The sequence below is a fragment of the Branchiostoma belcheri genome, unplaced genomic scaffold (assembly GCF_001625305.1).
Source record: "Branchiostoma belcheri isolate BF01 breed outbred unplaced genomic scaffold, Haploidv18h27 scaffold13, whole genome shotgun sequence".
Taxonomy (NCBI): domain Eukaryota; kingdom Metazoa; phylum Chordata; class Leptocardii; order Amphioxiformes; family Branchiostomatidae; genus Branchiostoma; species Branchiostoma belcheri.
Window position 1 is genome coordinate 2,499,477 of NW_017802713.1, and position 14,285 is coordinate 2,513,761.

General features: G+C 39.1%; 2 protein-coding genes across 2 annotated transcripts in view; both read right to left on the reverse strand.

Moving 5' to 3' along the window:
* Nucleotides 1-3,650: 3,650 nt before the first annotated feature.
* LOC109463817 lies at nt 3,651-5,662 on the reverse strand. The gene is made up of 2 exons (XM_019760689.1): nt 5,311-5,662; nt 3,651-4,046 (listed from the first exon to the last, which is right to left on the reverse strand). Exons 1-2 carry the CDS (start codon nt 5,634-5,636, stop codon nt 3,662-3,664), a joined length of 711 nt encoding a protein of 236 aa, XP_019616248.1. The 5' UTR covers nt 5,637-5,662; the 3' UTR covers nt 3,651-3,661.
* Nucleotides 5,663-8,285: 2,623 nt separating this feature from the next.
* LOC109463804 (PCI domain-containing protein 2-like) overlaps nt 8,286-14,285 on the reverse strand; it is a 10,357-nt gene continuing 4,357 nt past the window's right edge. The window contains exons 8-14 of the mRNA XM_019760672.1: nt 12,123-12,169; nt 11,478-11,578; nt 10,315-10,388; nt 9,745-9,870; nt 8,990-9,056; nt 8,766-8,822; nt 8,286-8,410 (exon numbers count right to left, since the gene is read on the reverse strand). Coding sequence (XP_019616231.1) covers nt 8,321-8,410; nt 8,766-8,822; nt 8,990-9,056; nt 9,745-9,870; nt 10,315-10,388; nt 11,478-11,578; nt 12,123-12,169 — 562 coding nt within the window. The 3' untranslated portion in view covers nt 8,286-8,320. The remainder of the gene's footprint in view (nt 8,411-8,765; nt 8,823-8,989; nt 9,057-9,744; nt 9,871-10,314; nt 10,389-11,477; nt 11,579-12,122; nt 12,170-14,285) is intronic.

Consider the following 14,285-nt stretch of genomic DNA (forward strand, 5'->3'; position numbering starts at 1 on the left):
TGAATGACGGTCAATCGATGTTTATATTGTACAGGGGTGCGTAGCGCGGTGTGTGTTTGTGTAGTGTTAGCCTAATATAAGGCTTTAATACAGTACTACTTTCGTCTAATGTCACAACTAAATCAGCCATGCGGCATGTAATGCTGTGTCAACACAACTAGACGCAGCAAAAATCAGACATACCTTACTTAAGTTTGAAAACTTTGAAATGATCTTTATTCTTTAACTGACCGTTCTAGAATGTTCTTTAGAACAGGTAAACAAACTGTGACGTAATAATGGTATAGGTCCATTGTAAGGCTAGGTGTCGGTTGTATTATATACAATGCCATAATTATAGTGTATCAGAGGCTTCCTTGAAATTATGTATAAAGCTGTTATTTATATAATAGTTTTGGATAAGTCTGCGAGATGGGAAAGTTATCACGTTGACAGAATTAATTTTGATACTTGAATGCATGATAAAGAACAAGAGATGTAATTGTATGAGTTCAGATTTTGTACATGGTGTGTTTTAAGTTGTGGGTTAAGGTTCTGGATACATTTAATGTAGAGATAGCAATGATGTCATTAGAGTCTATCTTCTTTGCTGTAAATCTGCAGAAAGTTGCAAGAGAATATAAAAACATGGAACATGCCCGGTAGCCTTCATTCTGGTACTAGCTGTGTGACATTTGATAAGCAAGTTATGGAATGATCCAAAAGTATGTTAGGGTATCTGCAGTTTTTCTATGGATGATAATTTGTGTATAAACTGTCTAAATATGCAGTGATTTTTTTTCAAGGGTTAAAAAAAAGAGTAACAACACAGAAGGCCCCATTCAGATCAGTACCCATTTGAAGCAGTGTAGAAAATCCTTCATTTCATGTTCTTAATTTAAAGTTTTTTTTTTACATATTCTGGCGACCTACAATCAGATTAAAGTAAAGGGATTGAAAGATTTGTTTCATAGTTCTACAAGTTTTGTTAAGCCCATTTTGTTATCATTGTACTTTTTAGTGCAATTATATATCACTGGATCCATAGATATAACGTGAAGAATATATGTTATACAGAAATGTGTGTAGTTGAAGGGGTCAGATTGCTAACACTGTCACAATACATATAACAATATGTTGCTCGCACTGACAATTCTACTATGCAGAACAATATTATTTCTGGTATGATATAGAAAGTGACTGAGATGTTTAAATATTTACAAAGTGCTTAACGGCCGAATGTCACTAACAGCTGTGTAAATAGCACTGAATGTAACATCTTACATGTAGGAATTGAACTATTAGGCCATGTTGATTTGATTATATGGATGACATCCTCTGGGAACCCCAAAACTGACGCGAGCATGCGATTAAAAAAAAGTTTGGCCCCCCCAAAATTTCCTTCATTATGAAATCTACATGTATGTGGTCATAAAGGTTGAACAAATGTCTACACACACAGAGTATGGTATGCCAAATAATGATACTCTTCATTTACATTTCTTCACATTTTCTTCTTTTGCTGAATTGATTTCGGCATTCTATGACATTTTTGTTTTCCAATACTTTTTGTTGCAACATACGACATATATTCGCTAATTAATTTTGTATGATTTACAGTATGGGAACGTTTTTTTTTTGGCAACGGATGAAAATTCATGCGTGGCCAGATGTCATCCATATAATCAAATCAACATGGCTTTACCCGTATTACACAATGCTTTCATGTGATGGTGGCTGTTATACATGTCAGTTTATTAAAAATCTATACTAAGGAATGGTCAAGAGCAGCATTTGCTGAACTTTCAGCAAAATGAAAATTTTTACTGCAAAACGTTGCATATTGTTTTCATGTACACATATCACCGCATTGCTGAACATAATTTTAATCCATACATATGCCATTGTACAGCTTAAATTTGTAATTGCCATACTATTCATTAAGTCCTGGGTTATTACCTCCGGGTAGGGATGTATATCCCGAGCGCGGAGGTTTTGTGAGGGAAGACGAAAATTGCGTTCGCACCCGTTTCTCGCGTTTGGGTGGACGGATATGTCTGGGACTTGGTATACGTTTTGCTGTTGGGCTGTAGATGGTGCACGTTGTTTTGGTTTTTTAGTATGTGTGTTTTAGTGCGTGAAAATGATGCGTTTAGACCGCCGATGGACACCCCTTTCAGTGTTGGTCGGGCCTCAGCTTTTGACCTTTGCATGTATAATCACCATTGAGGTCGCGACCACTGATCTGACCTTTCACACAGAGGGGTGTCAGCATTCTTTGAAACTGTTCAGATGTGAACCACATGTGCCGTCAATCAACGTCTCGTGCCTGGTGGGATCGCGCGGGTCGCAGCCAGCGAACTTCCGGGTGGGCCAATGGGTCAGGGGTCAACGCCCTCTTGCGCAATTTCGGATGTTTTCGGCTTAAATACCGTGGTATACTGTCTCAGACGTTCTCGGGACTCGGTGTATCTTCTGTTAATGGGCTGTAGATGGTGCAGGTTTTTTTGTTTTATTGTATATGTGTTTTGGGGCGTAAGATTATTTGTATTTCCTTTTCGTGTCTCGGACACCCGTTACTGTGTTTGTTTACATTATCGCTGGTCGCTGAGGGTCGGGCAGCCAGATTCGCCACGGGATGCCTCCTGTCCTTTCTATTTTTGGGCTCCAGTCGGCTAGGGGGGATTAGTGATTTCACACATCATTTAGCCAATTACAAACATTTCGAAACTTTTCGAAAAAAATGGTATTCGCGCGAATTCACTAGTTAATTCAAAGAACAGTCCCAACATGCACCCAACATTCTGCAACATACATTACAATACCCGGAGGTACAAAATCTACGATTTTCCTTGTTCTATTCTAAAACTTAAGGGGGTATAGGAAGGTAAAATTTTACCTTCCGCTTTTCTTTTCTTGTCCCTCCTATTCATTTGTTCTTCAAAACCCACCTATAATATATTTTCTTAAATCTTGAAAACCTGAACTTTTCGAATAGAATAGCCCCGCTTTTTTAAGGAATGTGAAATATTCTTTATAATATTATAATGTAAGTAGCTTTTGTATTTCATTGTGAAGCCCATGTAATCGGTGTGTTACTCAAGCATACAAACGAACAGTACAGACCTGTGTCGTGTGGCATAATTGTGACATTGTCACTACCAAAAGGACACTGCATCAATGCTTTTCTTTTGTTAGAAACGCTTAAGTTATCACAAGTGCACTGAAAACTTTTTAAGTTATATTCATACTGCTATTCAAAGGCTGATATGTAACAGTATAATAATAGAAATGTTTAAACCTACACATGTAGCATACCAAGCATGAGGTGGCCAATTGAAAATGTTAAACGAAGAAGATTCAACAATATTGAGGAAATGGCTTTTGGCATTCCTCACTAAACTAGTCAACATCAACTAAAATAGAAGTTGTAGAACTGATTTGATTGACATTAGGTCACAGCAATAATTTTTATGGATGATATCAGTGTGCGCATTACTTTTAGGCTGATTTTTGGAGAAAAAAATTGTTGCCCTCTGACAGTGGTGTGAGTTGTTTCAGTGAGAAATGGATGTTGCAATACTTGGCATTAGATTTGGAGCCTGCGGAGGATGTCATCCATAAAATTTACTTGCTGTGGCTTTAGAACAGTTTCAAAACAATACAACGTTAATTTTGAACGCTAATGTTTCCGGCCGCGGCCTCTGCTGATGTTGACTTTGGAAGCATCTTTCTTGTCCAAAGACGCGCGGGAACTTGGGCGGGATTTTTCGGGCGTTTTCTTGTGTGTGGATTTCTCCGGTGCCAAAGTATCCGGCGATGCCAAAGACACTTTCTTTTTGTGATGTCTTTCTTCCTCCAAGACTCTTTGTCGTTCCTTCTCTTTCTCCCTGCGTTCGTTCTCTTTTTTGAGCTCCTCTTGCCTCTGATGTTCGAGCTGTTGGAGATGAAGTGTCATCTTTTTGTAGAGTTCTGGGACTGAGTCAGCGCCGCCCTCGATCAAGGGAACGACGTCACGGTACGAACCGTCCGGCCCTCGCTCGATGTTGACAAGGATGTAGACATTCCTGTGATTGTTCAACACACAAATTAAAGGAAAACTTTTTTTAAGTTAAAACTTTTGGTCCAACACAAGAAATTCTGTCACCTAGAGCTTTTGACCAGTCACTCTGGTCTTCCTCAGTAGACTGACCCAGTGAGGCTTGTCACGTGGCTTCATTGAAGTGTGACGTCAACACTGGGTCAAAGGTATCTGGTAGACGATGTCGACCCCCGTCGCGGTTCAATGAAGCCACGTGACAAGCTTCACTGGGTCAGTCTACTGAGGAAGACCAGAGGGACTGGTCGAAAGCTTTAGTGGAGAGAATTTCTTGTGTTGGACCAACTTTAAACATGTAACTACCAACACAGATGAACTTTCATGATAATAAAGGAAACTTATTTCACTAGAAAGGTAACATTTGCAAAGCAAATGCATAATGTTTACCTTCACACAGGCATATACGCAACATACTATAGCTCTGCTTATTCTCTACTCAAGCACATTCATACATGTATATATGGTGACCAGCCCCTCCAACTGCCAAAGCCCCTTCAACTTGCTACATAATGTGATTCAACACCACAGGCTATCTGCTAGACTGCCCCTCTAACTGTCAAAGCCCATTCAACTTGCTACATAATGTAATCAAACACCATAGGGTGTCTGCTACTAGTAGTGCTAGACTTCTACAGCACGTTACCAAGGTGACATCCGTCTGGTCCAGGTCATTGACCTTTTTGTTTGGAGAAGAAAGAAGAAACCTGAGTAAAAACAATATGCTTTCCTACTGTGAACGTACACATAATAAGTGATTGAAGTAAAAACTGAAATAATTTCTCGGGACAGGAAATAAAAAGCAATTTCTTAAAGCGACGAACGAATGGGGGTATTTGGAACCGATATTATACCTAAGAACGAAACACATGAAACAATCAACCCATGAAAATATCGACAGAAATATTTGGTCGATTTCATTAAAAAATCTGCTAATTTCATGAATAGATTTTTGATTTAGGTTGACAGCAATATGATGTTAGCTACTGCTTCTTTGTTCAAGTTTAGTGGGGAAGGCCTCGAATTGACAAATTTGGTCTCTGCCTTCCTATGCTTTCTTCTTTCTATTAGGTTTTATTATTTATTTATATTCAAAATAAAGAATACACCATATTCATACACAATACACTAGTACTGCACCATATTCTTTGCGTGACAGTTTTGCAGTTCTGGATTACCAAAAAGAAACTCTATAAATAATTGATATTTATCAATAAAGATCAAAAGATCATCACCTGTCGTTGAAGAGCCTTGCGGCGTTAGCGCGGCGCGGGTAGCGGGAAAGACCGCGGGTTTCCCCGTTCTGGTCCACCAGGTCCAGCCCGCTCTCGTTCGGGTAACCACACTTCTCCTGCATGTGCCGCACCAGGTTCACCACCATACAGTCAGGGTTGAACAGGGTACTCTCCCCATCCCCGTATTTAGCAACGATATACATAATATCTGTTGGGAGAATATCACAGACGTATATCGTTTCAAGAAGCGTGTACTGGTGGAGGTGACGCAATATACCAAGGTCATAGACAAGATGTCTGCCGGTGTTCGAATGAAATGATGTCATAAAGGGGAGAAAGGCGTTCGTTCGAACACGCGTTCCTTGGTATCCTCCGTAGCAGGCTTATAGAACTGGGGGTTTGGTAGTCTTCGGCTGTTTTCTGATTAGCCCAGTTCTAGCAACGGGGGTAATTCAACCAGCCCGGCTATGCTGTCTATATGCAATCAGAAAATAGCACATAAAAGATCCCAAAGACCCCCCAACCCCCAGTTTTTGGCATGCTGTGGAGGCTAGTTCCTTGGCAACTTGTCAGCAAGTGCTTGTACTGAGTGTTGGTTTGATGACTTTGTTGTGAAATGTGAAGACGTTCACACCCAAGCGGAAGTCTTGTGTACTCTCCAAGCAGAGGTTTTGGGTTATTTTTGGCGTGTTTTTATACTTTTTTATCGGGGTTTCTTTTTTTGCACTAGAATTTTTCTTTTCACGGTTGGGTCAAAGAAAAAAATGCAAAAAAGAAACCCCGATATAAAAGTCTAAAAACACTCCAAAAATAACCCAAACCTCTGCTTGGAGAGTAAGTCTTGTGCAGTTTCTAAAGATGAAGAACTCAAGTATTTTCCTTTTCCGTCGATGACATTTTACGTGAATCAAGTGATCTTATTACCGGGCTGATCAGATCATTTATACGCCCTTGAAGATGGTAACGTGGCAATTTTGTTCTGACCCGCGCCTTGTGCCTGAATGACTCGCAAATCTTTCTCATTTGGTAGGGGATGACTTAATAGTTAGCCTCCACCAGGCCTATTCCGCAGGAATAGTGATCGTAGAATTCGGCAAAAAAGAGAGTAAAATTGGCCAAGGGAGTCCGGCCGTGGGGAGGTAGTTTCTTTCCCTCCGAACAGCGCGGCCAGTCAAACCTACAAGGCGGCCAAAATCCCCTGGCAAATATTCTCCTATATATAGCCAGCGTAGTTAGTCTGGTAGAGACTACTTAATAGTGACTGAATGCCATAGTAGGTGACGTCATAAATTCGTGAGATTGTCGCCATCTTTGATCTAAACAAAGACTTATCCCCATTGCTGACCAATGACCATGCCCTGTCCTTGGTGCTGAACTACACCTTCCATGTGAAAAACTATGACAACAAGCTTTTTTGAACTTTTGAACCTTCAGAATAAATTGAGTGTGTGAGTAAAGCTTTGGACGGAATAACCTGGTCTCCAGTCTACTGTGGCAGGCCCTCTTTAGCAGTAGGAGCTCTCCACCCTCTAGTTCACCAGCCACCCCATAGGAAGGGTAATTAACTCTAAGGCCAAGGGGAAATAACATAATACATGTATTATAAATAGTAAGTGTAAGGCCACACCAATTTAATTTCTTGGTTAACAGATTTTTCTACAAAAATAATGGAGCGGGCGGGCGAAAAAATAAAAACAGGCCTAGGCATCCTATTATGGCCCAAAATGGTATGAGAGGAGCCATGAAGTCAACACACCAGGCCGGTTACAAATTTAAACAATGAATTATTTTTTTTTGAACTTTTAATGATACCATTGCATTGAAAGATGGAATAACTGTAAAAACTAGGAAGAAAAGGACTGTTTTCAACTGTTCAGGGCAAAATATGAGAATTTTCCAGTTGATTCTGAAATTTTATTTTCAAATCAGAAAAAAATGAAGCGGGCGAATCTGTTAACCAAGAAATTAAATTGATGTGGCCTAACCGAATAAAACAAACATTTCATGATTTACATATGTATGAACAAATAATGTGCCCAAGCTGGATTGTCCTTTTCAGCTACACCTTTTATTTTATCTTATACATGACTTATGGCAATGATTCTATATACATCTTATGTTGGGTCATGATACAAATGTTCAAATATATGGCAAATCACTGAAGGTGATACAGTAGTTATTACTGGTAAGTAGTGAAGGTGATTACTGTTGTTTGAACAGCACTACATGTTGTGACAAACCAAATTGATCTAGTATATTAGTACAGGTTTTGGAGTTAAATACTGTAAGTGTGGTCATTAGTAGCCTAGTAACTATCTCATGTAGCCTGGTAGCCTCACAGCACAAAAGGAAAGGACATTTTAGCTGTGTTTAAAGTTCATTTTGTACTCATTTTTGTGAGGAATACAAAAAACACACTATCAAAATACTGAGATTATAAACTTTCTTCCCAGCTACAGTACATGTTAAGTGTATAAAATACTGTAAATCACTATATATTTACTGTAGCAAAATTTCACGTTCTGAGAAAATGGACATATTCATGGAACTATATGTTTGCAATGGTGGCAGGTGCAGAAGAAGGAAAATCGGCAAATTATTTGTTCACGGTAAAGATAAATTCGCAGCATAGAAGTAACCACAGAAGTAACATGCTAGTCCAGTGGTCAGCGATCCTGCCTCTGGACTAAGAGGTTAGGAGTTTGAATCCTGGCTGTTGTCGCTCACCCGACATGCATGCTACTGTAAAGGGTCACAGTCCTTCGTTAAGCTGTGGTCCACTGTTCATTGCGCTTGTGGAAAAGAGCTAGGGGAATTTCCCCGGTACAATGAACCTGTAAATACTGTACATAGCGTCTGTCTTCTCTGTCACAACCAGTGGAAGATTAGCTCTGCAATGAGCTAAAACTGGTTCAAGATCACTTTCACTACTAAAACTGCAAATGTAAAAGTACCGCAAATATGAAGTGATTTACAGTAGCTAGATACAAAATGGTTTGACCATGTTGAGTTATAACACAGTAGACAACGGTGGGAAGGCATTTTGTTTGCTGACCACCAGTTTCTGGTGCTGGTGGGAGATGTACCCTTTAATGTGGCCCTGTGGAAAAAAAGGGAAAAAATCCAAAAGTTAGGATCATTGGCAATGTGTTCCTGTAAGGATAGGTCACGCTAATTTAATGTAATCTCTGGGTTCTCAAGATATGCCTGTTCTATTTTCTACAACAGAATGGTAGAACACTGTCCTTGGAATGTGTTATTAAAATAAGTTTGTAACAATGGTCTATTTTCAATAATCTTGGTCACACAAATTTGACGTTTCGGCTTACATTCAATGCCTGAGGATGTACAATGATAAAGATGAAAACCAATAAATCTGTAGCTCTTACGTTGCTACAATTTGATGTTTTACACCATACAACAATTTTTATAACAGTAAGCTAAGTTGTACTGACCATGTAGATGAGGTTAGCCACTATACATGAGGCCTCATCTAGATCCACATCTGACACCTGAAATCACAAACAAACAAACAAACAAACAATGAACAACTTAGGTATTTCATATTGATCAACAACAAAAATCACTAGAAGAGCAGATCTGATCTACGTGGGAATTCAATGTTTCATTTTTTGAAAATAAAAAGATATTTAAAGATAGAAAGACAGTAAAAACTCACCCCCATGGTCCTTAGAGCCACCACAAAGGCATCCAGTGGAAGCTGGTGAGTATTTAACAGTAGGTACCTACAGTATGGGAGTAAAACATTAATGCTTTGAAGTTTGAGAGAATTTTCATAGCATACAGTTCCAAACAAGTGTTTTGTAGATAAATCTTGTAGATAAAAAGCCATTTGTTGACCAACATTAAGGTTGGGATCTTAATGAATTGAAAGAACAAAAAATGATTTGAGCTAAGGCCACAGCAAGTAATTTTTATGGATGACATCAGCACGCACATTAATTTTAGCCTGATTTTGGAAAAAATTTTGAAATTTTGTTGCCTTCTGACAGTGTCGAATATGGGCAAAGATGTCTGTTGCCATGTCGGAAGGTGGATGACAGGTAACTATGAAGAGAGGAGACAAGAAAAGACTCTGATTCAATGTTTTGTTTCTTACTTTGAAGCAGTGATATGTGATGTTGGCTGTGTATATGTGATGTTCCTGGTGAATCAAAACCATTTGTACAATGATTGAGTCAAAATTTTAGAATGTGGGAACCTTGTTTTTTTGGGCCCGTCTGGTTTTTTTTGCTCGCTCACATTAGATTTGGGTCTGAGGAGGATGTCATCCATAAAATTTACTTGCTGTGGCCTAATCATTCACAGAGGCTTGCTTGCTGCACATGTAGATGTAAGGTATCAAAGTAAAAATCTCACACAGGTAGTCAAAGCACAGAATACAAGAAAACTATGCTTTCAAGTCTAACTTACACTTTCTTGAACAAGTTCCTGTAAGTGATGATCTTGAGTTTCTCCAGAATGAGGAAGATGCCACAGCGGATGAAGAAAGCCTCATGTCTGGCCATGGCATCGTTCAGCTGGAGTAAGTTACCAGTACTGTAACCACAGTAAGGGAACAAGCATGGTATTTACTGTACAACTTGATTAAACATAGGTATTCATGTTTGTTACACATAACTGGTAAACCGCCCTTAGGCGTAACACACAAGAACCGATTCCGAACTTATTAAAAAAAACATGTCAATACCCCTTTTCTTTCCAAACCACCTAAAACCTTCCATAGATTGCAAAATCTGTGCTGCTAAATGAAGAAAACATTGCCATCGGGCATCATCAAGTACTGGCCTCCATGTTATGTGGCCACAGTTTTGCCAATACAACACTGCAAGGTTGCCAACATGCAATTTTGTATATGCCATGGGTTTAGGTCCGGACCTACATGTACAAGTCCAGAACTGAAGCTAAACCTCTGGACTTGAATCCGGACCTGAACCTAAATGTGGGTTTAGGTACACAGCACTATCTACCGATATACAGTACCTGGCAGCTTTGGCCACTTCTGCAAACTGTGTGAGATCATACTTCTGTAGGAGTGACATTGACGGCATGTGGCCCTATGTGGAAAACACAAACGTTAAGGCATGAAAAAAAAAGATTTTGATATAAGATAGAAAGCATAAATTGAAATTTCTATACTGATACTATACTGGGGGGGAGGCTTTCACAAAATTTCCGGAAAAAGATTCCAAGAGGAAATGCTTTCAAGCCAAACAGGATTATTTCACAGCATAGGGGTCAGGTACAGAAGGACAAGTTTCATGACGCAAGTCGGGCATTGAGCCGAAAATATTGATATGGAAAAATTCATAACTCCCAGAGACACTATTTCTCACTTTTTGAGGGACAGATTTTATGAAGTTAAAGGTTTTCCCTTTGATATAGCTTAGTTCTAAAGTTATATTTTTATTTTTTTGTGATATGTATGAAAAAAAAAAACACCCCTTTGCTGGTTGAAAGATAGCATATAGAGGCGGTTATACCGATACAGATATCACAGCATAGGGGGTCCAAATCACAGCATAGGGGGTCCAAATCACAGCATAGGGGGTCCAAATCACAGCATAGGGGGTCCAAATCACAGCATAGGGGGTCCAAATCACAGCATAGGGGGTCCAAATCACAGCATAGGGGTCGCTGTGCTCAAAAGGCTGTGCCGAGAACACTGCCAAGCCAACAACCTTTTCTTACCAGACCATCAGTCAGTTGGCATTCTAAGTCATACTTAGTATGGCCTGTGATAAGGGGGCACACCCCAGTTTATTTTGGGTCTCAATTCGATTCTACAAACCCTCAACTCTAGCGACCGTCTCTTTCAGGAAATACCTCTTAAGCCAAAACACTGTGTTTGCAAATGAAGGATAACGCTCTAGCTACGAGAACAATAGAATTTCAATTTCTTTCACCCCTCAGATTTTAGTAAATTTTAGGGGAAAAAGAATTTTTCGATGAAAAATGATGCCAAAAATTGGCCATTTTCACGTGGAGTTAGACATTTCGCAGCAAATTATGAGAAATGTAAACTCAAACATGAACCACCGGAACCCCTTCGTCACTTTTTTCCCGGGCACTACCTCGGACCCCTGTCGCAGAAAAATTGGTGTATGCACCGTTAAGGATGTAGAATAAAACTCAGACTGACTTACCAGTAACATTTTGACAGGCAGCAGGTAGATGAGGATAAAACGTTTGTTCTTGCGACAGGCTCGGTGGCAGTGGTCAAACGCATACGTCAAGTATTCTTCAGCTGAAAACAAAACAAAACATTCTTTATTACTACAACAAGACCATTTTGACTCCCAATTTGACCTTCCTGTCAGTCTGCAGTTACACCCGACCATTTGCCCTGAACATCAAGTACGATTACTATGAACATCTACTACTTCCATAAAGGAAATAACTTCATACAGAACTTTACTTCATAATCCAGGCCTCGAAATTAACTTTTCTTCCTATTGTCCCAGCTCTGTCCTGAATCTGTTTTTCGGGAACTATATACGACTTCAGCTTGAAGTCAACTTTATTTTGATTCCGTTCAGACTAACAGAGTAGACAGAAAATTTGGGGTGACTTTTTTTAAGCCGAAAGCTGGGACGTGTGCCTGATAAACAAAAGGCTGACATTCTAGATCTGATATTGATTATTTTTCTTTTGTCCCAAAAATGTCCCAGTGTCTTTTTAGTTGTCCTGGCCTAAATTCTAGTGGTCAGTGGCCATTGGGACAATGTTAATTTTGAGCCCTGATAATCTATATATTTTCCTTGATATTATTAGTGAATCTTAGACTGTACCTTGCTTGAACTCCCCATCAAACATAGCTTTCCTTCCAACATAATATCTGAAGAAGGAAAAAAAAACAGTGCACAAACATGTTATTTCCTGAAAAGGGAACCAAATTCAAAACATCTGGACATACAAACAGAATCGCCTGTGTCTAATTCCTGAAGATCTATGTATAACCCATTTAACTTGATTACAAGTATAACACATCTTTAAACAGAAGTAAAATATTGTAGCTAGAAGGGTAACATTTGCAAAGCAAATATTGTTTACCTTCAGTTATGGTCTGCTCTGTTAATTCTCACTCAAAAACATTTATATACATGTATATGGTCAAATATATATGGTCAGACAGGAGTCTAAATCCCTCCTGCTATAAAATTACAACATGATGTAACCCAACTCTAGTTACCATGGTGACAGATGTCTGGTTCAGGTCATTGACCTTGTTGGTTTGGAGGAGAAGAAGAAGAAACAGCAAGAGCAAAACAATGTTTTTCTTCAGTAAACATAATAAAATCATCAACAACATATCTACATAATAATTGCCTATATTCACCTGTAGGTAACAAGTTGTGCCTTTGTGAAGTCATCCTTAAGGTTGGAACTGTCTATAGCTCTGATCAGGGGCTTACACAAGTGATGCTTGTTGATCTAAAACAAAGATAATTTCTTGTGAGAATATTATGATTTCAATAACAATTGATTAAATGAGTAACCTCTTCTCTTATGAAATAGAATTGATTTAATGACATATTTCTAAGAACATTTGGGGTGATTAAAAACACATGTTGCTTGATTTGCTTTCTTTTCTTTAGCCACATGTAGTACTAGTGTACACAAGAACAGTAAATGACAACCAGTGATTTTGTATGTTTTAAATTATGTGAATGGTTTCATTGTCCCAGAATAGATGAACTGAATATGTTGAGTGTATGTATCTTTGATGTCAAGTTAATGTTTCCATGCAATATTTCTGTATTTCTTTTTTTTTTCAAGCAAGTACAAAATAAAGTACAACTAAAGCAAAAGAACAACAAATTATTGAACTAAGAGTAAGACATGTAAATATAAAAGGGGGTTACCTTTGCAAATGTATGTATTCATATGTTTCAGAATAAAGACATCACTGTTGGTACTCAAAGCATGTGTCCCTTTTTTTTGGGGGGGGGGTCAACTAACCGGCTGTTTCTCTATAGTGGTCACCTGGCCATAGTGGTCAAATTTGGCCAGTCCCTTGAGTGACTACTATAGGCAGGTTTGACTGTAGTAGGTATACATGTATGTCTACCTTGAAGTATATTTTGAAGAGTTGGTTGACAATGTTGAGCATTCCCCACTTCTTGGACACATCAAGATCTGATCGGCTGTAAAAAAAAATATCAGTCAAAAATTAGAACCACACTTTTCTTCTAAATCATTGAAAAAGAGCAGTTTTCCTTGCATTGGGTAAAAGGTTAAACATACCGGTAGATAGTGCTGTGTAACTAAACCCACATTTAGGTTCAGGTCTGGATTCAAGTCCAGAGGTTTAGGTTCAGTTCCGGACTCGTAAGTCCAGACCTAAACCCATGGCATATACAAAATTGCATGTTGTCAACCTTGCAATGTTGTACATGTATGAGCAAAACTGTGGCCACATAACATGGAGGCCAACACTTGACAATGCCTGATGGCAATGTTTTCTTCATTTTGCAGCACAGATTTTGCAATCTGTGGAAGGTTTTAGGTGTTTGGGAAGAAAAGGGGTATGTGACATGTTTTTTTTTGTAATAAGTCTGGAATCGCCTCTTGACTTATAGGTTTTTTTTACTTGAACCTAAACATTTTTACAAGTCCAGAACCGGTACACAGCACTATTTCTAACACTGTAATTTTGAATAGAGCACAACAGTGTAACCCTACCTGTCACTGGCACACACCCTGAAACAGCCCATCAGGACGTCAGCAGCCTTCTCCAGTGTCTCCCCAGGTTTCCCCTTCCCTTTTCTCACCAGCTGTACATCTGCACTCAGCGCAAACAGTCTCAGGTCCAGGGCTACAGTATACATCACTGGGAGGGCCCTGTAGAAGGGAGATGTAAGATGTTATGTATGTAAAGGTCTGTTGTAAGCTGGTTGTATCTACGGTCTCAGGTCCAGGGCTACAGTGTACATCACTGGGAGGGCCCTGTA

What these genes read in the sequence shown, in the direction of transcription:
- LOC109463817 (XM_019760689.1), bottom strand. Translation starts at nt 5,636, where the DNA reads ATGACATCATTTCATTCGAACACCGGCAGACATCTTGTCTATGACCTT. An exon ending in GCAAGGCTCTTCAACGACAG is followed by an intron (nt 4,047 to 5,310) that starts GTGATGATCTTT and finishes GAACAATCACAG; the next exon opens with GAATGTCTACATCCTTGTCA.